The sequence below is a fragment of the Tigriopus californicus genome, chromosome 10 (genome assembly GCF_007210705.1).
Source record: "Tigriopus californicus strain San Diego chromosome 10, Tcal_SD_v2.1, whole genome shotgun sequence".
NCBI classification, from domain to species: Eukaryota; Metazoa; Arthropoda; class Copepoda; order Harpacticoida; family Harpacticidae; genus Tigriopus; species Tigriopus californicus.
The window spans coordinates 8,214,092-8,237,022 of NC_081449.1; the positions used below are offsets into that span (position 1 = coordinate 8,214,092).

A 22,931-nucleotide genomic window follows, 5' to 3' on the forward strand; every position below is an offset into this window, starting at 1 on the left:
TATCTTCACTCTCTTCAAACATTAAAAGAGAGACGTATTTTCTTCGACTTCCCTCTTATGTTGAAGGTGTGCTTAAGACTGTCAACAATATCACTTCTTTGGGATCACCAATCTTTGCGATCACTTTTCTTAGCTCGTGAGGGATCAGATTTGATGAAGACGCACAAATTAGAAAATGGGGCTTTTTTGGAATTAAATGTCAAATCTCGTACACGTTACCATTCATTTTTATGCGTTCTGCTTGTATATGGAACACTTACGCCTGAAAAATTCTTGAACAGTGAGTGCGTTTAAAAAACTTTTTCCTAGTATGGTTCCAAATTATTAGTTCATTATTAAACCCCTTCTGTTATCATCAATTCGATGTTTGAGTAGTTCACACAATAAACAATTCTAGTTGTGATTAGTGTGATATCTCATTCTAGTCAGGTATTTTATCATTCTCACCATTTAATTCAAATTTTCTGATATCGATTTCTGCCCGCAAGTGCTCATCTGCTTGTATTCATGTGGAAAGGTGTATTAAATAAATTCAGCATTTCAAGATACTCGACTTCACCCGCGAAACCTTTTGCAACATAATGACATAACGGTTAAGCTTGCTCAATTATTTACATAAAATACAAGATTCGAGTCTGATTAATAATGGTTGACAATAAGTATCAACCCAAGATTCCAGTCAAGATGGAAGACGACTGTCCCAAGAATCTCTGTCGATTTGATTAAGCTGTTGTATTAGGAAATGAGATGTGACAAGTGACCGCCCAAGGACGAATCAAAATGGAGGTTTCGTGACCATTTTTCTCAGAAGGTTGAGTTTGACATCAGCTTAAAGGTCCCTATTGCCAATATCGCACTGGAAGTTCGCAAGTTGCGAAACAGCTTTCAAGCAACCTTCCCACACTTTACATTGCTTTTGAATATGAATAAAATAGGTAAACGTTATTCTCCACCGATTAGTTGGCGGTGCTACTTTTTAAAACTTAACCTAAACTTATCAAACTTAACCTAACCTTACCTAACCAAACCCAACCTAACCTGACACGATATTAATAGCCCTTAAAGTCTCTATCAAAACCTTGTTTTCGTTTTGTCACGACAGTTTGTCACAAATTTAAAAATGAGCGCCGCCAACTAATTGGTGGATAATAACGTTTATCGAACTAAGACAATCATTACGGTCAACTCCCACCATTTGCCCATTGAATTTTCAATAATCGAGAGATTTTGAGTGAGCTGAGATATAAAACCCAACAAAATGGACATGATTGGTGCAATTCGGTGAACACACTATCAAATTGGCTCAATACCAGAATGATATTTGCTTAGACAAGTAGGTAAAATGAAATAAATGTCAAAATTCAAAACATGCACCGTGCGGTTTGGCTGGGCATGTTGTCTTTGATTTTACTCCATGGAATAATGTCAGTTGTTCATGAACGCGTTCACTTGACAAGCCCAATGAGCTCTGCACTGTACTGGGTATACAGCAGGGATGAGAAATCATTAAAAACCATTTTTGACCAGGTGGCAGAAAATGGTGGCAGAAAGTGACAGAAGTTCCTTCAAAGTGGATTTTTGCCAACGAGAATATATCTTTGATGGGAAATTATTAAAAGCCATTTTTGACCACCTGGCAGAAAATGGTGGCAGAAAGGGGTAGAAATTCCTTCAAAGTCAAATTTTGCCATTGCTGGTATACAGTCAACCATAGACCACTGAAAATTATGGCCGTACCTCGACCAAGGCTAGTCATGACAGAAAGCCGATTCAGCCGCAAGTACATTCAGGCTGTCTGTAGAAACTTTCGCCCGATTTGCTAGTTAAGATATCAGGACTGCCAAGCATATGTTGAAAATTGAGTTTTATTGAGCTTCAAGAAAGCTATGGACAAGGCAAACCTGCATCATGGCAAGACTAATGGTGCAGCCCTGATGAATAGTCTTGGTCATAGTGGTACGTCCATAATTTTCAGTGGTTTATGAGTCAGCCATGTCTGGACTGCCGCAGTCAGGAATTGTCTTTCACAAGATGACTTCAAAACCGCATTTTTGTCGTGGATGAAGTGGATTAATGAATATATTGATAAAGAGGGTGATTTCGTGGACTTTTTTTGTGAAAAAGTTTCCACACCAGCATCCAGGTTTTTGAGTTATTTTGATATTCTGATTTAGAATGGGCACACCTTGTATGTAGAGGCTCTCGGCTAAAGCATATTTTTTGCTAGCCCAGCCTATTGGCTTAATTTGCAACCAACTTTGTGCATGGCAAGCTGAATTCTCGGTAAAAAATTGCAAGGACCATTGAATGAAGGCATTATAAGGCATACTATGATCATTATTACCAATTTGTACCTCATAATACTTGTCAACCAAAGTTGTGTTGAAATTAACTTGTGTTATTTCAACTAATACCTACTTGGTCGTATCAACAAGAATTCAGTGGCTTAATTACAATCTGATATAATAAAAATTGCAAAGTTTAATGCCCAAGCAGAGGTCTCCCTGTGTTTTGTCCTCCTTGATCTAGTTAGGGACTCTTAAGAGGCTCTGGTGTTCTTGATCTAGTGTATCAAGTGAGGATTGTAAGAAAATAGAGAATATGGAGACACTTGTTGGTTGTGTCATCAGGGAAGGCAATCATTTTTGGTGATGGTAATTCCTAGACCTTGGGAAAAATAGTTGAAACCATAATAAAAAACTAACTCTTTTGGCAAATTTCCAATCTTCTCACTTGTTTATCCATTTTTTTCTTTTTTCAACGATTTTTCGACTGTTTTCTCCTTAATTTTCTCATTTAAGAACGTCTTTAGTCCTTGTGTTGTAATTTAAGTGATTATCTGCTTCCTTCTGAATTTGTTATCCCTTGTTTGCGACCTTATTATTTACTTCAGTGCAGCATGATCAAATAAAGCATTAAATCCCCAGCCAGAATCTTCCACCATTTTGGGGGGTTTGGGTTCATGAACTGCTGCAAGGAATGTAATCCCCTGTATAATTGAAATGAAAGATTATTATTCATCTAGTTGTTACCACTTACACGTAATACAAGATTTGATCTAGCAACAACTTTGAATATCAAATTCAACTTTCTTTTTTTCGGTTTGGGAGAGTCTGCAAAAATAAGGGCTGTAGTCTAATTTGATCCAACCTAACACCCAAAATCATTCTTTGAACAAAAGCGCTATAAGCAATAAAACCAGTAGGCTCCTGAAGAGAATCCATGACAACTATATGCATTGAAAATGTGTCCTACCGTCAAACATTGCCAGAAAAAAAAATGAATTTCTTGTAAACTCAATAAATAATCTAGAAAACAAAGTTGTGTGCTTAGAATTTGTGGCAGATAAAAATCAAGCAAAGGGGCTAAAAACGACCTTTATCCTGTAGTAACAATTGCTTTTGCATTACTACAACTTGTTTTTGCACTTTCACATCTATTTGCGCATATTCTTGATTTCTGTCAAGCCTTTCCACTTTTTGCATTTTTTGAGGTGTAATGCTGGGGCGAGTCCGCCAAAAGTCGTGCTTGTTAGAGCCCTGTGATTTTTTTACTTTTTACGGGACTGGAGTTAGCAAAAGCCTCGAGTCCGGCAAAGAGCTCGATTCTTTTAATATTCAGGTGAAGCAATAGACTTCTTGTGAAATTTAAAGAAAAAATCAAGATCATATTTTGACGAGTCCGAACTCATTACCCTTTAATGAACTACCAACATAACAGGCTATGGGTGGGGGGACAATCCTGCTGGGCGTTCAAACCATTTGTTTGAAGTGCTGAAGTACGGATCCGACAATCCGACAATCACAAATCCGACGGACGCCTCTACCTTTCCGGATTTGATGAAGAAATCGACAGTCCATTAACGGAGGAGCAGTTCAGGACAGGGATGAGAAATCATTAAAAGCCATTTTTGACCAGGTGGCAGAAAATGGTGGCAGAAAGTGGCAGAAATTCCTTCAAAGTCTAATTTTGCCATCGCTGCCAGGATAGGAGCAGCATTGCCCAAAATCTTATCAGCTGAAACATGGGACAAAACAAAACCATCAAAAAGTTCTCCCCGTGAATTCCACTGTGTGACTATTGTTGGATTGTTGGTTTGGTAATATTATTAATGATGGAACTTGAATCCATCATGCCGTTGACTCAGCCTGTGGCGTCTCGTGGGCTTCGTTCACAGCGAAAGGCCAACCGACAACCAGGTGGCCCCAACCCGTTTGAAGTTGTGGACGATGTAGTAGATCCAGAGGATTCTTTGATGGCCGACCCATTCGAATTAGAGATGGAAAATGAACTCGAGCAACGGGCTCAGCACGCCCAAAAGGCTCAAGGTTGGACTGAACCCTTGAAAGGGGAAGACCTTGATCCTGGTCCGTCCTCGTCTTCGGCTAGCGGGACGTATGATCCAATTTATTTCGACTCGGATGATGAGGACCATGATAAGGACAAAGAGACGGAGAGCGAAAACCAGCCCGAATCTTCCTTGGCCACGCCATCCAAGCGGAAAATGATGTCCAATGACGAGCTTCTCTACGACCCGGATCAAGACGACCGAGATCAAGCTTGGGCCGATAGCGTCAGAAAGCAATACCTGCCTGATCAGCATAGGTAAATTGAGCCTTTGTCAGGCTATAGGTCTAGTCCAAACGAGCGAAAGGTCGCCTTTATTGCATAACGATGATATTAATGATATTAATTTCTTTGCAGACTATTGGGCCCATCTCAATCGTCTAAAGCCACGCCCCTGCCGAACAGCGATGCTGTGCTCAATTGTCCGGCTTGCTTCAATGTACTCTGCTTAGATTGTCAGCGGCACGCTCTCTATGAAACGCAGTACAGAGCAATATTTGTCACCAATTGTTCGGTGGATCTGACGCAGAAACTCAAATACCCCAGGGCCAAGACTGGATCCAAGAAAAAGACCAAGGCTTTGCCAGAACTGGAAGCCGCAGACTCATCATCTGACGAATTTCATCCGGTCAAGTGCGATCATTGCTCGACAGAGGTGGCCATGTACGATAAGGACGAGATTTATCACTTCTTCAATGTCATGGCCAGCCACGCTTAGTCGGCCTCTTCCTCTTCCTCCTCTCGCTGGAGGTCATCCGAATCCATTATCAGGTGCAGATGAACATTGGCAATGAGAATATGGTCGCCCAAAAACATCACCAAGATCTTATCAAGGGACGCCGTGGTTCGTGGCTCGAAAACCATGACCACTTTGGTCCAGTACCCGCCTCGGTCGGTCTCATCCTCGGGCACTTGCTTTCTTTGGGTGGCCAAGATGCGATCATTCGAGTCTAAAAGCTTCAACATTGTCAACACAGAGCTCGTCCTTAAAAAGATGAGAAATGAATGACTGAGGTTCTGGATCAACACACTGAAAGGAAGTGAATCACCTTCCGCTAAAAATGTAGAACCAGGCGGAGAATCGAACCATCGGTTTCAGGGCATAGATCAACCGCATTGGAATGCCGAGTTCTTTCAGGCTGTGAATCACAAATTTAGATATAACCTTTGGCTTGTTATGTCAGACATGTATTTCCTCAATAAGACTGTTACTTTCCTGATCTTCTGGTGCATTTCATTGGGTCCATGCGTGAGTTCAGCCGAAAAACAAGCGCGTGTTCCCTCTAGTTGCTTCGGCAACAGGATGGATGTAGTCCCTAATAGCTTCTTACTCCAAGTCGAATGAAAATTCCCGACATGAAGCCAATAGGGAAACTTGTTTGGACTCTGAGAGAAGAGCTTCATAGAGCAATCGCCATTTCGGACCAGATTGTTTTTAAACGAGGCCTGGGAGTCGTAGATATCACGATAGAAACATATTGGCAAGTTCTGCACGGAGGTGGCAAAATCCAGATTTTTTTGCGAAAACTTCTTGATCCAAAACACATCACAATCGATAATTTTCAACCAAAGCTGACAGACACATCGACATTCCATGAGATCGTCTAAAGGTAGCAACAAAAAAATGACCTCCTTGAGCTCGTTTGGCAAGGTGTGGAATCCAAGCATTATCTCGTCTGCTTTTGCATTGGAACTAACGAATGATGGACTGGAAAGAAAAATGAGTCCTTCTCAGAGATGCAGGTACTCATGTAGGTTGATTTGATTAAGGTATGTCGTTTGTATTGTTCATTTTTAGTGGCATGGTTGTTGAATATTAAGAATTCATTGCCTCTTGAAGGTGCCTTTCCAAAATATCTCGATCAAGATGTCGACCAATTAGCACTATAGTACCATCCTGACATTGTTGTGAAGTTTCATACGTGTCGTAGGTGTCGTGAACGCCCTGAACGATTAATACGGGTAAAGGCGGCTCTTGGGGGACCAAGGCCTTCAATCGGAGAATTTGAGCGAGTCGCCCTTCAACATCGTACACTTTCTCTTCCCACAATAATGTCTGAAAGAACACCTCAAGTTTAGACCATATCATAGGTCCCCTTTGCCTTAAAGTAACCGTGCCCACCGAGGCATCCAAATGAGGCGTGCCATTTTCTACATAATCAAACTTTGTCGGCCGAACGGACATCTGGGCTCGTCCGTCATAGGCGTGCAAGTCCAAGATGAGATTGATATCGATCCGACTTTTAACAGTTTCGACCACGGGGGCTGAGGCGTTGATGGCTTGGATTTCTTGTCGCACATCTTGGAGGTTGTCCACCAGATCAGTCTTGTTTAAGAGTATCACATCGGCCACGGCTACTTGTTTCAAGGCCTCGTTGAGAGCCCCTTGGGGTCGCTCTTCCCTTAGATGGGCTAAGGCATATTTGGCATCTACGACCGTAATCACGCCGTCCAAATACAAATCACTCCCGAGTTCTTCATCCATCCAAAAAATGGAGGCCACAGGACCCGGATCAGCCAATCCTGCGGAACCAATGGAAGAAATGTTTGGTTATTCCCGTTGAAAAAGGTCAAGTATTTTGTGTAATATAAAGGGTTTTACCCGTGGTTTCGAGTAAGATGTAGTCGAATTTCCCTTTCCGCTCCATCAACGTTTCGATGGCCTTGACTCCATTATCTTTAACCGAGCAACACAGACAACCATTCCGAAGCTCCAGCCACTCCTCGTACAACTGACCCTCGTTGCCCACGGCCAAGGACTTCTCCTCAATGGCACCTTCGCCGAATTCGTTGAGAATCACGGCAATCTTCTTGTTGTGCTCTTCGGTGAGAACATAATTGAGCAAGGTGGTTTTTCCCGAGCCCAAGTAGCCCGTGATCACCGTAACTGGAACTTTCTGAGCCGAATTGGCCAGCCCATCCTTGTCAGCGATCGCGGAAAAGCTGGGCACCAGATCCGGACACACTTCCTCTTCTTCTTCGTCGTCATTCTCCTCCTCCTGGGCATCTGGATGAACAGGATCCTCCATTGGCGCCACGAGGGAGGAGGACGGGTCGACCTCTGAGTGGCTAGCAGACGAGGGGGCGTTCATACTAAGTTGATGGTGGGTGAACGGCCGAAGAGCAGAAGAAACGGGAAGGAAGATGGGCGAGTCCAAGTCAAGGACAATCACAGCATGAGCTCAAATATGCGCCCATAAATATGATGGGTAGATGGAACCACTACGTCGGTGTGGTCAAAACGTAAGGTCGAGAGAAAGGTATTAGATATGTTTTTTTGTTTTTGATTTAGTGCAGGGTAAATATCCTGAAATAACTATTCTTAAAGAATCTCTTGCCGAGAGAGAGTAGATGGCATGTTGTTATGCAAACAGGGACCCCACTTGAATGGAATGAAAAAGCGCAAAAAAAGGAATGGCGTTTAATAATCATAAAATGAGTTGTTTCTTGCGTCATTATTACTTTTATTGCACATTCAATCGGCAAAACAGTTTCTAGTATATGTGGTTGAGTCTGGTTTTGGGACCAAAACTTGACATTTTCCCTCACAACCTTCCTTCCCCCCCATCCACCAACTGAGTGCTCCATTCTACTATTTCGTTTTCCTCCAAGTAAATGGCATTTACTGTGTCACAACCTTGTTCTCATTTAAAAAGAATTACCACAACACATTGTTTTTATTTTTCATGACGGTTGTGTAAAAGCGCAAAAACCTGAATAAAAGTTAGCCATATGCACCGGCCTGAAATTTTCCGAATAAAGGGATCTCAAAAAGCCCAAATTTGACGCAATGGAGCTAGACATGGAGACTCTGTATCCAAAACACAGATACAAACAGACCATAGAAAACCATAACTAGAATGCTTAAGTTCAACAGGAGCTGTACCGCATGAGCATGTTTTCAGGTCAGCTGACGCTGGTGGAAATGGGACAAAGATATTTCGTTAAATCTCGCTTCAGGCAAGTTGAATCATTATCATGAAACGTTTGTTATTCCTCTTAAATCTTAATTTCTTTTGAATCTTACAAATATACAAGTAGAAAGAGTGGTAGAATAATAAAAAAAAATGCTTTTTAGGGCATAATACACGTAACATGTCAAAAAAAGATTTGGACATTAGTAGAGCAAATAATGTACTCTATTGATTGCCCTTGTTTAGCAACGCATCTCGAAAATCTCGAAAGTGTAACAAAATGTATCAGAAATTGCAACGCAATGATGAGGCATTCGGAATTTTGTTTCAATCTCCCAACGATGTGCTTGAATGTGGGCGACATGATTGCGCCTATACGTAAACAAGGTAATTCCGACACCTCTGGAGGTCAGCCTGAACCCAGACTTGTTTCAGTTAAGTGTTTCCACCACATGGATGAAAACTTTAACTTGAGCCCCATTTTAACCTCTTCAAAATTTCGTTCTTAAAAATATGGTCGGACAACTTACTCAAACCCGTTTTATGAAGCGTGCTGGACAAGAGCAATTGCTTGACAAGGAGTCTTATTAGGGGTTTCTACTCTGATTTTGGACGAGCCGTCAACGATTCAAATTTGCACCATAGTTGTCCTAAGTAGCTTGACTACGAATGAAACATATTTTCCACCAGCGACAGCTGAGACAAAAACATGCGATCGCAGCGCCCTTGATCGATCTATATATGAAGTTATCTATGAAACAGACCCAATTTTGAGGAAAAATGCGAGCCATGAGAAAACGAGCGGAAGCGGAACATTTTGAGACCCCAAATCAAGATGAGTGAGCAATATAATGGTCTCGAGGTACGTTTTGAGTGGGTCATGGGTCATTGGCGGCTGGTTAAATCAGCTTGAACAAATACATTTTTTTCTTCCATCATATGAGCTGTATGGTGAACGAAACGAACGGGCCCAAAACAACTCCCCTATAGTTTTCTTTCCATCTTCTTTGCCGACTTTGCCGATTTCCGTGATCCCAAACCATATCAGAGGGTTTCTAGTTTGAATAGCGCTCGATGTATGATTGAATCATTTATGCGTCCAATCATATCATGTATGTAGAATGCAATAATGCATACCTGCATGCCATGCTGGCCATGCAGTTGCTGCCTTTCAATCCCTCAAGATCTACTTTCTAGCATTCCTGGCCGGAAAAGGGGGGAATTTGGTGGTTGTTAAAGTTGGAACAGATTCGAAAAAGGTTCAAAAGATTCATGTTTACCGTCTTTGAAAGACTCTCAGCCTCGTTCATGTCGTGATTTCTATGTGTGCTTCACTGGGCTGGCGACGTAGGGTACGAATTGTGAAGCAAGGTAGGAACTCAGAAGGCCCCCAAAGCTTGAAGGCGGTGACCGCGGTGACTCAGTCCACAGCTGAGGGTTGTGGTGGCCTACTGGTCTCAGTTTCAACGGTTCTTGCTCCGCCCGTCCACACAGACATACACAATACAAATGAAGTCCGGGTCGGCCGGCAAGTCTTCCATAGGATAATCAGCGATAGGTCGCATGGACAACCGCACCAGGATACCACGAGGGAGACAAGTCCGATTGAACGGCCGTTCTTGTTCTTGTTGGTTATCTAGGGGCTGGGCAAGGCTGGGCTGATCGCTATCCACTACTCACTCGAGACTGGCTGGCCTTCATTGGATTTGGACGGGTGCTTGGGCTTCCTTGAATGACATCCACGGAATCTTATGCCATGCCCGTGGATCCGAAATCCCAGCCCAAGTCCGGTGACGGACCCAATCCCGTGGGCGTGCATAAGAAATTGGCGGAGATTGTGCAGCGAGCCGGGGAATTCCAGGACCAAATCCAGATCGCACTGACCCAAGCCCAAAAGCCCAAGGTCCGTGATCAAGGGCTCGAATTGGACCTCGAGGCTGAGAACTCGTCCAACCCGTTGGATCTGAAGGGATCCGGGGGAGATCATCGAGCCTTGGATGGCCGTGATATTGATGTCTGCATTCGAGTTCGACCTCTGCTCCCACCGGAGATGGCCCGGGGCTTCTTTCCCACCACCTTCGTCACCCGAAATTGTTCCGTGCTATCCCTGGAACCGCGAGTAGACGTCCGAGGCGCGCCCAGAGTCAAGGCCCACGATTATGATGTGGATTTTGCTTTTGGCCCCGATCACAGTAACCAACACGTCTATGACCACGTAACTCGCCCCTTGATCGAGCGGGGTCTCAAAGGCGGGGTTTGCACGCTCTTGGCTTACGGACAAACTGGATCCGGCAAGACTTTCACCATCGAAGGGATTCTTCGGAAACTTGGTCGTGATTTGCTTCAATCCAGTCGGGCACCTCCTTGGCTGACGGCTGAAATGAACGAGAGTGTGCTTAAGCTTCACATGGCCTTTTACGAGATCCTCGGCCATCGAGCCACCGACCTGATGCAGGAAACCCGACCGGATATCACCATCATGGAGGATAAGTTCGGACAAATGATCGTCAAAGAAGCCTCGGAGGTCCAATTAATCTCTGGTGATCAGTTTGAAGCGGTAGTCGATCGAGCCATGTCTCATCGTCGGACCAAGACCACCTTCAAGAACGATACGTCAAGTCGAAGCCATGCCGTTTGTGCCATTCGCGTGGAGAATACGGCCATGCCTGCGGCTGAACATGGTCGAATTTTCGTGATCGACTTAGCTGGATCTGAGAGTGCCTCGGATTCGCAATTTCATGATCGGAGTTTGATAAAAGAAACACAAATGATTAATGCGTCTTTGATGGCTCTGAAAGAGTGTATCAGGAATCGGGCTTTGTCCGCTCTAAATCCGGACAAGTTCTATCACATTCCCTATCGGAATTCTAAGCTCACGTTGCTGCTCAAGGATGCTTTGGAAGTCGAATCCCATCGACAATGTAAGACGGTGGTGATGGCTTGCGTATCTCCGTCCTGTGGAGATGTGGCCATGACTCTCAACACCCTCCGATATGTCGCACCTATTCGCGTCGGTCAATCCAATCGCGAGAAAATCCCACCCAATCCAAAAAATCCGGCCAATTGGAGTAATTCTGAGCTGCGGCACTGGGTGGAGACGACCTCCAAAGGATCAGTTAACCCAGATATCCTTTGCCCTTTTGAAAGCGGCCGCCAGATCTTAAGACTATCTGAAATAGATTTCCTTACTCGAGTTTTGGAAAGCAATCCTAAGATGGGAGAGAAGCGAGCCAAGGTTTTTTACGTGTCGTTATGGAAGAAACTGATTGATTGCCGGACAGCTATACGGAAACAAAAACTGAAAGCCAAGCCCCAGCGGAGTGGATTCGAACCTTATGACCTAGGGGAGGAGCTAGCTAAACAAGCGGCTGAACAAACAGATGAACAAATGAAACAAGAAAATGAACGACGCTTCAATGAATTAAGAACTTTTCATATCAGGTCATAATCATGACATTGCCAAATACGAAAACCTGTCTCAGCCACCACCTGAAGCCCGGAAACCGGATCCTAGAAGTTGGTTGTGGTTTTGGGTCACTCACTCAAGATCTATCGAATATTTTCAAAGAGGTCACCTCCCTCGACATCCTTGATGCGTGCGTTGAAAAGACCAAGACCTTGATGCGAAGTAAGACCAACGTGAGAATTATTCAAGGAGACGTTCTTCATATGCAATTCGAGGCAAACTCTTTCGATGCCATCGTCTTGTGCCGCACACTCCATTTTATCGAAGATATTGAAGCGCTATTTAGGCTTATCAACATATGGCTCGCTCCAGGAGGTTGTGCTTACTTCATTCACGCACCATTATTTAGTCTATCCAAGAATGACTTATGTTCAGACGCTCAAAGTCTCGCCATTGGAGAGGCCTTTCGCTCCTTTTGTGATACCACTTTTCAATCAACTATTCAAAACTATTGGTCAAATCAGACTCAAGTCAACTTTAACAAGTATTGCAAGCCCACAAGGAATCCCTCGAATGCCATCTTTGATGATGCTAATAGGAAATGCGAGGAAGTTCGAATACAGAGCAAACTGGCTCTACTCGACATTTTAGATGAGTTGATGGAGCTACAAATTGTGCACATCTTCATTCAGGAACAACCCCTCAACCGAACCACTTTGGCAGATAAGATCCTTGAATTTCAAAGAGAAATCTTGAGTATTCTTCATAGAGATCCGTCAGATCTGTATTTTGAAGACATACAATTGATAAAAACTTCGGTCTTTTTCATAGAAATAAATACAAAACCTTTATTCTAAACCACCTTAAAAGCATTCTTCTCATTGTGAGCACTACTGTTCTTTTTCAGAGACCATGAGCGAGACTGACAACATGTTGGCTCTGTATGCCAAGTATCAAGATGTGGAAAACCTCCTTCTAAAAGATGATCCCCCAGAGCAACCCTACAATTCCCGGTACAAAGCTCGTGAGCTCTTGGAAGAGATGCTTCGCATGAGCCAAGACTTAACAGCTAGCATGATCAAAAAACTATCGATTCACATACTGGCCAAATTAGGGGCTATTGATCAAGAAGTGGAGGAATTGGCCAAAAGTCAAGAACACCTCGAAGCTGTCCAAGATTTCATCGACTCGCCTGATGCCCTTTCAAGCGAGACGATAATTCCACGATTGGTGGTATTAAATCAAGTAAAATGATTATTCAATTTCATCAATCACTGATAGTAATGACGAATTAGAAGTCATGATTTATTGTGCGGGTTCTCTTTTCCCTAGTTGGGTATTCTGTGGACATCAAGGGGAGAGATGGAAAAGGCCAAATCATACTTGCTTGAGGCGAATGCTCTCTATGAACGCTTCAAGACAAATGGCGAAGGTCCCTTGTCCTTGCTTGAAGATTTGATTAGGGGCAAAAGCCTCGGTGAGCGGAACAACGACGAAAATCAACCGGATCGAGAAAAAGCCCTGGAGCTCCTCAACACTCACACGTATTATTACCTCGCCCAAGTGTACGAGAAACTTGGAGCTCGGGACAAGGCGGGCGAATGTTGCCATATCACTCTCAAGAAGCAATTGAAACTCAAAGAGTTCAATTCGCTGGACTGGGCTCAAAATGCCGCGACACTGTCTCATTTTTATGAAGTTGATGACAATTTCCCAGCCGCAAAAACACATTTAGGAGCTGCCAGCTATGTATTGACGCGCTTTCTGTCAGAAATGGAAAGCAAGGAGTTCAAAGATGATGAAGAACGCAATGATTTGATGGAAAAGATCGGACAAACCCAAGGAATGGTCTTGAGGTGTTGGGGTAAATATGCTCTGGTGTTGTTGCAAAAGTCCTTTGAGCGAATGTGTCGGCAGAGTGAAAATTCTGAAGATCCCTTAGTAGTAAAGAACATTGAAGATGAGGAGTTCCCCAGCATGCTTGAGGAATTCCCCTCGATTGAGATTGATCCCGAGTTTCAAGATGTGCCCTCTCAATTTGTCAAAACATTCGAGCAAGCACGACAAGTGTTCTTGCCCGGTCAAAGGTTCCTCAATCGAGCCAAAGAGATATTCACCTTTGAAGAGCATTGTACGGATTTCACCGAGATTAACCAGGAACTCAGCGCCTTGCACAAAGCCCTCGTGGTTTTTGAGCCCAATCCGGATCGTCGATTCAAAATCCACAAGCGCCGAGTTGAGCTATTGGAAATGCCCTTGAAGGAGCTGGGTAACGCGTCATACCTCCTGGTTCGAAGGCAACTCATGTTTGAACTCGGCGAAACTCACGAATCCATGATGGATGCGAAATTGGATCAAATCCGGAATTCTCCCGGTCACTCAGCCCTCTCGTCCCAAATGGAAAAAGTTAATACCAATGTGTCCAAGGCCGTTTCATTTTTCAAGGCCTACCTGGATTCGCTACAAAACAAAGAAGGCCACATGCCCGATCCGTTTCCAGCCGAAATTTGTCGTCCGGCTTTAGTGGCCTATTTTCACTTGGCCAGACTATTTGATAAATTCATGGTGGCCGAGCGAACGACTGAAGCCTTCAAGAATAAGTTGCAAGTGTACTACTACTTCAAAAAAATCGTTGACTATTGCCAAAGTCATCCCGAGGCCGAAGGGGTCGTGGCTGAGGAACTGCCTCTATGCCAAGAGATGGTCAGACTTCTCCCAGTCAAGATTGAGAAGATGAAAGCCGAGCTGCAAACCAGTAGATGATCAAGCAGTCTACACATACCCAGTCCAAACCTTGGGTTGTTTTCGTGTGTCATGTCCGTCATGTCTCAGATTTAACTTTGTGTGGCGTACCTCTTGAACGGAAATTACCTTTCATAATCCTGAGGAATGGTATTTACTTCTAAATTGCGCTCCGTGATTTTCAATTGGGTTGGGTCAATGTTCAATTAAAGACACGCCACTTTGTTAACAAACAGTAATCAAGTCATCAGATGCTCGCAACAGATTATCCCCTTTAATCCTTTCGGACGTTTTTCTCGTTGAACGGATCTACGTTCTATACATGGGTGAGTACTTGCTCACCGCCCCTAAACCACTCATATTCGCCGTTCACAGTTCCAGTGAACCGCATTGTATCCGAGTACCAGATAGCGAATAGTTTGATCGCCCATCTCGCAAATGGTGAGTAAATCTGTTCCAATTCTTCCATCCAACGACTCGGTTTGGGTTTAATTCTCGTGCCGCTCCACGTAGTGAGGGTTACAAAGGATTTATCTCGCTTTCAGCATATGCAAAGCTGTCATTTATCACATGATTACCATAATAAACATGTGTGAAATACGAGTCTAGCCAAACACAGGTTAAATTTGTTTCAGCAATTTTTGATCAAAACATGGGGTTCTTCAATACTTACTTTGACCCCAATTAAAAAGAGCCAGCTTGCTCTCTTGTCCGTTGAAATTGTCTGGGTTTGGCCAAATTCAATTGTAATTGGAACAATTTTCCCAATGAAACCGCAAAGTCTCTCACAGTCACAGATCACAGAAAGTTAGGACAGGTTCCAAATCCAAACTGCAAGACTGTGACGCCAGAATTCCATTGTGATGTGCAGTTTTATGACACCTTGTGTGAAATTTGGTGTTGCACAAAGGCACCACAAAACTGCAACCCCTAGTTGTCATCCATGGATTTGAAGGAGACAGTTCAGGAGGACGAAGGCTCGTTTGTCTGTTACAAAGTCAGATGGCAGCTCTCTTGCTTGGCCTGCCATCTGATGATGGGTGTCTCAAGTAAGGAATATTCCCACTTTTTGTCTCAGCCAACATTTATTAATGCCTCACTCTTGGGAATGACTGCAGGTTTGCCCATTTCAGCTCTCGAAGCATTGACTTATTGTTGTAATTTAAATACCACAAAGAAGCTTGGACTCAGCCAGCCTGGGATCAAACAAATGTTTGCAAATTGGAGAGCGGAGGCTTTACCAATACAGTACCAAAACTAGGGGAAGAAGACTTGCTCAAGTTCCCAAATTCAGGGTGGATTCAACGGCTGTCTAAGATTTCATCAAAATTTTCCAATAATTTAATGATATAAAAAGTTAAAAAAGGGCCGGTGCATCATGGACGTTATTTACCTCTTTGAAAAAGAAAGCATTATAGATGAGTGTTTTGTCTTCATGACCAGTATCATCAGCTATTGGTCGTAATGGTTTACATTGACACTTATTATGGGTAACTTTTAGTCACCTTTTCATGCTGCTTGGTGTTAGTTGATGATTATTTGTCAATTATTTTCCTTGGGTTGAGAAAAATTTCCTCAATGGGCAGGGGCAGTGAGTAGAGATGTAATGAGCCAAGAATTTTCGGGCTGCGCTGAGCTAAGAGGAAGGTGGCTCATTTCGAGCTGAGCTGGGTTGACAGTTTCCAGCTCACGAGCTGGACTGGGCCAAAAAAAACAGGTTTCGAGCTGAGCTGGGTTGATCGGGTTGATAATTCGAGTCAAGTCTGAGCTGGGCCAAATCCGAGCTAGCCCATGTCCGAGCTGGCTCATGATCGAGTTGACCCGACCCTTGTCTGGGCTGAGCTATGTCTGAGCTGGAAAAACCAATAGACCTATTGGCCAATCTAGTTTCGAGTTCTCGTGTCAGGTAGCACCACGAAATTGTCTTAATCCAAACTAGGTGTTTAAAAAATGCAATCAAAGACAAAACAAACAGAGTTCCTTTTAGACGATGGTACCATTCAACGAAAAAAAAAACAGTCTCACTTCGGACTTGCATTTATAGACGACAAGATAACCTCTCGAGTAAATTCATGCCAATGATATGTATGTGCTATTGACATAATTGAGACTTTTTGCTTCCCTCCCTTGAGCGCTTCAATAATTTGAATTTGATATGCTTTCACAACTCGTTCAACGTCTCAGTACCGAGTTCACGTAAAGTTTTTGAAAAAAGGAGGTACATGGCATGCTTTTGCGTACAGACTTTTTAATTATCCTCCAAAATATATCTTTATGCGCAGACAAGACATTTTGATTCAAACCAGTCTTTGCTTGTTTTTAATGTTCTTGATAAATGTATCTCTTCGAATTCTTTTGTTCAATGTTTTATGGTCTTTTATGAAATTGTGACGCCAAAGTTTTGGCGGTAGTTTCAATTTCTGATAAAATTGATAGCAAACAATTTTCTTCATTTGAACTCCTAACTTAAGATTTTTGCAACTAATAGTGGAACTTTCAAACACCAAAATATATTATGATTTGTTTAGACTCTCAGCTTTTAACATATTCATTTCCACCAGGCGTTTCAGTTAAGATTTATTCCTTTTGAAAGTGACAACCAAGAACGTTGTCCACCCTCACCAGGTAGTCGAACTGAAAATGATTCAGACCTACGTTCAGAGATGTCAGCCAAACCTTTTTCGTGAACGTATGGGCTTCAACTTTTACTTTACGCTTTTACTTTACCTCACAAACACAATTGATGATGCATGATAAACCTGAACGAAAGCCCACTGAATAACCCACCCACACGTGGGTTCGACGCTTACCTTGGACCAAAAAGATCAAGAATAAAAAGTGTTCAAAACGTCAGTAATTACTAATAGCATTTCGAAATATTCAAATTAACCCAAGCTACACTCACTTTGAAGTGTTTGCAAGTCATTTAAAAAAGATTTGTGACCTTTCTTTTTTCAAGGTTTTATTGCGGTTTCACCAAACTCTCGTACTACATAAGGAAAGATGGAGTTCCAGGCAAAATCATTGAACAAGTAGCTGAGTAGGAACCAAAGATTGCAACAGACCATTCATGGTCATGCATAATATTTCCTCGGCTTGTCTTTCAGTTAAAGACAAAAGTTGTCAAACTGATGTGGGCCACAGTTGAACTCCGTCGAGTTCGGTCAGGACTGAGGCATGGCCTCGTCGATTTCGAGCTAAGTTGTATCATAGCTCGACGATTTCGAGGTGGGCTGAGCCAGAGCCTAAACCCAGCTCGAGAACATGAGCTGGGCTGACATATAACTCGACCTTTCGAGCTGAGCTGAGCCAGAGTCATAACCCAGCTCGAGGTGGTCTGGGCCAAATACGTTTCAACAATTCGAGCTGGGCTGAGCTCAGCCTGTTGTCGAGTTTCGAGCTGGGTTCCAGCCCAATACATCTCTAGTAGTGAGTGCCCTGTAATATAAAGAGCATGGTCATGAGAAGTGCTATTTAACTCGTTCAAAATTTCAAAAAAAAGGAGTCAGACAAGAGTAGATAAAGAAATTTCTGACGCGTTTGCTGCTTTTTAGCACAAAAAGGTGATTTATTGAACTTGAAAAGCCATTTGAAACCTGAAGACTTGATTTGGAAGTCAAAATCTGAACTAAGCATCAAATTGATAGGGGCTTAGCACACGAGCAGTCTAACTACCAAAGAAGTCGAAATCTCAAAAAAAACAGACATGTTCAGCTCAACAATTTGAAAGTCTGGGAAGACAAAATTCTCAGTAGATTGACGCTCCTTAGCCTCACAGATGACACTCAATTTTAACCCTAAGAAATTTACTGTGGGTGAAAGGGAATATTTCTGCTTGTGCTCTTTACTTTTCCAGGCATTTAGATGACAAAAGGACTGCTGTAGTGGGTTTTCTTTTCCGTTGAGGCAATGCATGTACAGGGCATGTCAAGTGAAAGAAATTCAAGGAAAATGTGGTCCGGCACCCTGATTTTGGGCATTTTGGGGAGGGAGAACTTAGACAAACATCACAATCAACCCGTACCCGTCCATTGAAATTTCAATAATCGGGTAACTTAAAGTGAACTGTGTTACAAAACCCAACAAAATGAACATGTTTGGCGTAAATCGGTGGACGCACTATCAAATTGGCTCAACATCTTAATACTATTTGCTTATACAAGCAGGTAAAATGAAATACATGTCAAAATTCAATGCATGCACAGTGCGGTTTGGCGGTTTGTTCATGGAAGTGTTCACTTGACAAGCCCTATTGCCTCGACTTCGAAAAACAGCCGCTCACTCGCTAGCAAATTTTGCAAATCGAATTCATGCTTGGCCCAGCAAAAATTGGAATTGGCATTGAATGCAAAAAATGTTTCTCAACTTCTTCAACTCTTCCACTGTGGAAATATCACCGTTTTCTTGTCTTCTATCAATTCAAACATTGGGATGAGGACGTGAAGTACTAAAATGGAAGAATGTGAGAAAAAGGCGAGCCAGTAAATGATGAATGGAATAAGCAATGAATGGACCAGTGAAAAGGTGTCAATGATTTCGCTGTGCTCGGAACCGGGTAACAATTATACCGTTTGGTCTTCAGGAGAGAGACGCTCATAGTTTATTCATGATGTCAAATTTTTCCTATGTCCTACAAATCCCCTACTCGCTTCATTTGATCCCAGGTACGCTAGACTTGGTCGTTTGGTTGCTTTATACGTAAACCATGCTACACTGGTACTTCCCCAAGAGCGATCATTGACCAAGGAGAGATTTTCTCACGCTCGAAACACTGCCTTGAAATTTCGACCAGGTGTGAATGGTTACATACCAATGACATTCTTCTTAGGTGTGCTCTTGAAGTGACATTTGCCTTTTGAAGAATGAACGTCAGAGAGGTATTACTTTTGACTTGCCCAGAACCGGTCATTTCAATCGGGCAATGAATGAGGAAATAATGCTCCGTTCCACCATTAAGAAGATCGGACCGATCGAGCCATTCAAAGTTGACGCTCCAAATCGACTTTCCCCACGCAATCATGGAAAGTCCCAAGGGTCAGCTTGAGGTCTTCATTATGCTTCGTCCAGCTGCACTATGACTAGGATGAATCGTTGTTACTCGTAGCTAGGGACCTACACGTAGCGTTGGTCGGCCAACTTGAAACTTTCGTCGGTCTCGTTTTATCATCCTCGTCAAGTAGCAGTAGTTTAGTACACACGTAGAGCAACACGCATGCATACATTCTGCAGTGTAGGGACACATCGTACATCCACCTGCTGATAAGTAATTCACAGGCAATTCGAGGGCTGCAAACCCTCCCTCCCTCCCTGTGGGAGATCTAGATCCATGCATAATTGCTTGCACTCCAAAAAAGGTGGGTCTGAAAGATAAGTTTACTAAATTGTCACGATCCCAAAGTGTGGTTAGTAGTGACTTTTGACTCTTTGGCTTTGGTTCCATACATACGTCGTGGTTTTTCTTTTCTTTTTTTTGCAGGTCTGACTCAAAAAAATAAGTAGTAATAGCGGCATTTAAAGTAAATTTGGACAAATGAATATATGAAATTCCCGATTGATTAGCCTTCCACGTTCATCGCAGTAGTCTCGTTCGAGGGAGGGACATTTATAGTAAGTAAATGTCACGAATTGGTTACCGCAGTTTCCAACCTTGAAAGCTTTAGATGCTTAATTGAACCCCACAAGAGGAGAGCTAAACTAAAATCGGACGCAAGAATGCTCATCAAAAAATTGTGTGGATTGTTGCGATGGGCGTCTTTGCTAAACAGATGAGGTTTAGCCTCGTTCTTGTTCTTCCTCAAGTTCTTTCAAGAATTCCAAAATTGAAGGTTTTCATGCATCAACACTAAGAGGTGGTTCATTTTACCCTGGTTGGCTCAAAATGGGCTTCAAAATTCGGATGAAAGATCCTAAAATAGAGACACAGTGAACTCAGCAACACATCAAATAATCATCCCAAAAACATTCTGGAGTGTAGTTCAAGTATCCTTAGAAAAGTGAACTCTTCGAAACCCACCCTCTTCGTCTAGTTTTGTCCGTACATACAACTAGCTACCCTCCCTCTTCGTTGGTTGAGAAGCCTCTTCTCATTTGGGGACGAGGAAGTGGGAATTTGTGTGGATATACGCGTACTGTACTATTATTGCGCACACCACACCATGGGGGAAAGACTGCAGACAGTACACATGTAAGCTAGGTCCTGTACATGGAAGATGGAAGATAGTGAAGTTTTCGTCGTGACATATGGGAACAAGTGGATTGAATAAAAGGGATCGAGTCTAATAATTGGATCTAGTTTCCTCCATTCGCATATGGCTTTTTGTCAAGTTGATGACATCACCCACGACAATGCTTTCCTCCACTAGTAGTGGATGTGCTCGGGAATGAAATTGCATTTTTGAACGATCAATAACTTGTTTTTCCAATTGGATCACCAATATGTGAACGGATATCTTTCTGAAAACATTTGATGATTCGTGAGGCATCCTTGAACCCAGTATGGGACAAGACGCAAAACATCATGCTATGTTGTATATATTGTAATATTGTAAAAATAACGGATCCATTGAGAGGCATTCTCGCAATAAAGACTTTTTTAAAATATTCAATTCATTTTTATCAGTCGCTAAATTACTGAATATCTAAGGACTCTTGATTTATAGACCACTGATACTGTTTTCTTGAATTTTGCCGGATTAGAATTGTCTTAACAACTTATCTCCATCGCCCTTCAAGTGTCCGAGGCAAATATTTGACTTGGAGCTTAATAACACTAATCTTCTACCATCACTACTATTGCCTTGTCCAACGACTTGACATTGTTTCCATTAGAAAACTCTTGCACTTAAAACAACAAATACCTTGGTTTCGGTCATTTTCTTTAACAATAGATATGGCCGACGGGCCGATCGAAGGTGGTAATCCCTCGTCAAGAGTCTTGCGTTTAAGTGGTCTAGACCACGGTGGTCGTTGAAGCAACTCCAAACAAGTTGATGCCTGCTTGCTTGCTTGCTTGCTTGCACCCCCAGATCTCAATGATTCCAGAACCCCAAGTGCTAAACATCAAACCAATACAATAAACCGTGGCGATGTACGTTCATATTTCAGACTATGTGCATCACAATTTTCAGAAAGATTTGGCACGAGCCAACTTTCGTAGAGATTTAAACAACGACCAGCAATAACAGGCGTCGTAGAATTGATGATGTCAAAAATGCCACCCTGTACAGCATGTACTTTTCAGTACACAAGCTACAGTAAAACAGTGTTGAGTGCAAGTGTATTGATAGAACGATCAAAGTGAGTGATGACCAGACAAAAACGTATGGCCAAATGCAAGCCAATGAACGGCATCCCTATTCGCCATGGAGGTTTCTTTCATATTGTCAGTCAAGCCACCTCATTCATTGTCATATGTAATACTCCCTGTCTATGGTCTAAGGTGGACATCTGGAGCCCAGGAACTGTACCTTTAATGGACAGCATGATGGGCTTCTTTAAAAGCAACCATGCCGTTGAGTTCGTGTGGCGGCCAAACTCATGGATGAGGCCATTTCGTTCTCGTCTAAGGTCTCCATGTAAAGATCCTCTGTCGACAAGACGACAACGACAACGACAACGACGACCACGAAAGCGAAGATGATGACCACCATCACGGCGGACGAAGACCACCACAACCAGAGACCAGGAAAGATATCAATGACTACCATTGTACGGCTCAAAGAAGCTACCAACCCAGCAACAGAGAAGGATGATGAGAACTGCGACGCTCACAATGGATGATGCGAGTGAATGTGCTACTGAAAGCGAATGGATGGATGTCACGTTCTTTCTTCGTTGGATCTTTTTGCTTGAAAATCTCCTTTTTTGTCCGAGGAATAAATGTCACAATGGCATGAAAGGCGATTGAGATCCATCATCAATTGTGGTAAATGGTGGAGAGCGCATTACGTCCATACTGCGTGCCACTGGCAATACAGTGCGGCACAGAAATACTCACCCATATTCACAGTTCACACCATGAAGCAATCAATGTACGCTCGTAGCAGCCACTGACTAGGCTCGGGGTAAAAGAGAGAGAAAGAATGGACAAGCCTTCAAAGGAGGAGAATGAATGAGCTCTGACAAGACTTGGGGCGATTGTCCGATTGTCAGGCAACCACGAAGTACAGGGCCTCTCTCTCAGTCTCATGGCTCGTAGTAGATGTCTTCGAGTTAGTCTACTACGTACGAACCTAGTAGACTCCAGCTACAGGACAGACCTATCACATATTGCACATACTCGATGAAGAGTAGATCGTTAGGGTGGAACTGAACCAACCCACATGTATCTCATTCATACACGTTGCCATCGTGGAAGCAAAGGGCACAGTGTGCACATGAGGATGAGGGTATTAAAGCAAAATGGGTGCGTGCTTTCGAGCTCCAGATTTGGCTGTCAAGCACCACCATTTAGTCGACAAAACGTGGGGCAGTATATAATAGGATTATCCGGACCCTCCCCCTTCTCCGCCCATGTCATTGAA

At 43.0% G+C, this 22,931-nt stretch overlaps 5 protein-coding genes across 6 annotated transcripts; 3 read left to right on the forward strand and 2 right to left on the reverse strand.

Annotated features, from left to right (window-relative positions):
• The first annotated feature begins 3,990 nt into the window (after positions 1–3,990).
• LOC131887850 (E2F-associated phosphoprotein-like) lies at positions 3,991–5,567 on the forward strand. The gene is made up of 2 exons (XM_059236569.1): positions 3,991–4,605; positions 4,705–5,567. The coding sequence occupies exons 1-2, from the start codon at positions 4,112–4,114 to the stop codon at positions 5,063–5,065; spliced, it is 855 nt and encodes a 284-aa protein (XP_059092552.1). The 5' UTR covers positions 3,991–4,111; the 3' UTR covers positions 5,066–5,567.
• LOC131887851 (uncharacterized) lies at positions 4,636–6,015 on the reverse strand. Its single transcript, XM_059236570.1, has 3 exons — positions 5,564–6,015; positions 5,397–5,486; positions 4,636–5,332 (listed from the first exon to the last, which is right to left on the reverse strand). The coding sequence occupies exons 1-3, from the start codon at positions 6,013–6,015 to the stop codon at positions 5,062–5,064; spliced, it is 813 nt and encodes a 270-aa protein (XP_059092553.1). The 3' UTR covers positions 4,636–5,061.
• Positions 6,016–6,055: 40 nt separating this feature from the next.
• Positions 6,056–7,737, reverse strand: LOC131887838 (zinc-regulated GTPase metalloprotein activator 1-like). Of its 2 annotated transcripts, XM_059236556.1 has the most exons (3): positions 6,950–7,737; positions 6,470–6,870; positions 6,056–6,403 (listed from the first exon to the last, which is right to left on the reverse strand). In XM_059236556.1, exons 1-3 carry the CDS (start codon positions 7,437–7,439, stop codon positions 6,164–6,166), a joined length of 1,131 nt encoding a protein of 376 aa, XP_059092539.1. In that variant the 5' UTR covers positions 7,440–7,737; the 3' UTR covers positions 6,056–6,163. The 2 variants fall into 2 exon arrangements, with proteins under 2 accessions (XP_059092539.1, XP_059092538.1); XM_059236555.1 differs by having other exon boundaries at positions 6,056–6,870; positions 6,950–7,736.
• A 1,704-nt stretch (positions 7,738–9,441) lies between these two features.
• Positions 9,442–14,579, forward strand: LOC131887827 (KIF-binding protein-like). Its single transcript, XM_059236543.1, has 3 exons — positions 9,442–9,632; positions 12,575–12,912; positions 13,000–14,579. The coding sequence occupies exons 1-3, from the start codon at positions 9,584–9,586 to the stop codon at positions 14,428–14,430; spliced, it is 1,818 nt and encodes a 605-aa protein (XP_059092526.1). The 5' UTR covers positions 9,442–9,583; the 3' UTR covers positions 14,431–14,579.
• Positions 9,585–12,575, forward strand: LOC131887831 (kinesin-like protein Klp59C). Its single transcript, XM_059236547.1, has one exon. The coding sequence runs from the start codon at positions 9,994–9,996 to the stop codon at positions 11,707–11,709; it is 1,716 nt and encodes a 571-aa protein (XP_059092530.1). The 5' UTR covers positions 9,585–9,993; the 3' UTR covers positions 11,710–12,575.
• Positions 14,580–22,931: the final 8,352 nt, after the last annotated feature.

Bases quoted from the DNA above. Each gene is read 5' to 3' on its own strand.
- LOC131887850 (XM_059236569.1), top strand. From the start codon at position 4,112: ATGATGGAACTTGAATCCATCATGCCGTTGACTCAGCCTGTGGCGTCT. The intron at 4,606-4,704 runs GTAAATTGAGCC...ATTTCTTTGCAG, and splicing joins TACCTGCCTGATCAGCATAG to ACTATTGGGCCCATCTCAAT.
- LOC131887851 (XM_059236570.1), bottom strand. From the start codon at position 6,015: ATGCTTGGATTCCACACCTTGCCAAACGAGCTCAAGGAGGTCATTTTT. The intron at 5,487-5,563 runs GAAAGTAACAGT...TGTGATTCACAG, and splicing joins GAAATGCACCAGAAGATCAG to CCTGAAAGAACTCGGCATTC. The intron at 5,333-5,396 runs GTGATTCACTTC...CATCTTTTTAAG, and splicing joins TTCTACATTTTTAGCGGAAG to GACGAGCTCTGTGTTGACAA.
- LOC131887838 (XM_059236555.1), bottom strand. From the start codon at position 7,439: ATGAACGCCCCCTCGTCTGCTAGCCACTCAGAGGTCGACCCGTCCTCC. The intron at 6,871-6,949 runs GTAAAACCCTTT...TTGGTTCCGCAG, and splicing joins CATCTTACTCGAAACCACGG to GATTGGCTGATCCGGGTCCT.
- LOC131887827 (XM_059236543.1), top strand. From the start codon at position 9,584: ATGTGTGCTTCACTGGGCTGGCGACGTAGGGTACGAATTGTGAAGCAA. The intron at 9,633-12,574 runs GTAGGAACTCAG...GTTCTTTTTCAG, and splicing joins GGTACGAATTGTGAAGCAAG to AGACCATGAGCGAGACTGAC. The intron at 12,913-12,999 runs GTAAAATGATTA...TCTTTTCCCTAG, and splicing joins GATTGGTGGTATTAAATCAA to TTGGGTATTCTGTGGACATC.
- LOC131887831 (XM_059236547.1), top strand. From the start codon at position 9,994: ATGACATCCACGGAATCTTATGCCATGCCCGTGGATCCGAAATCCCAG.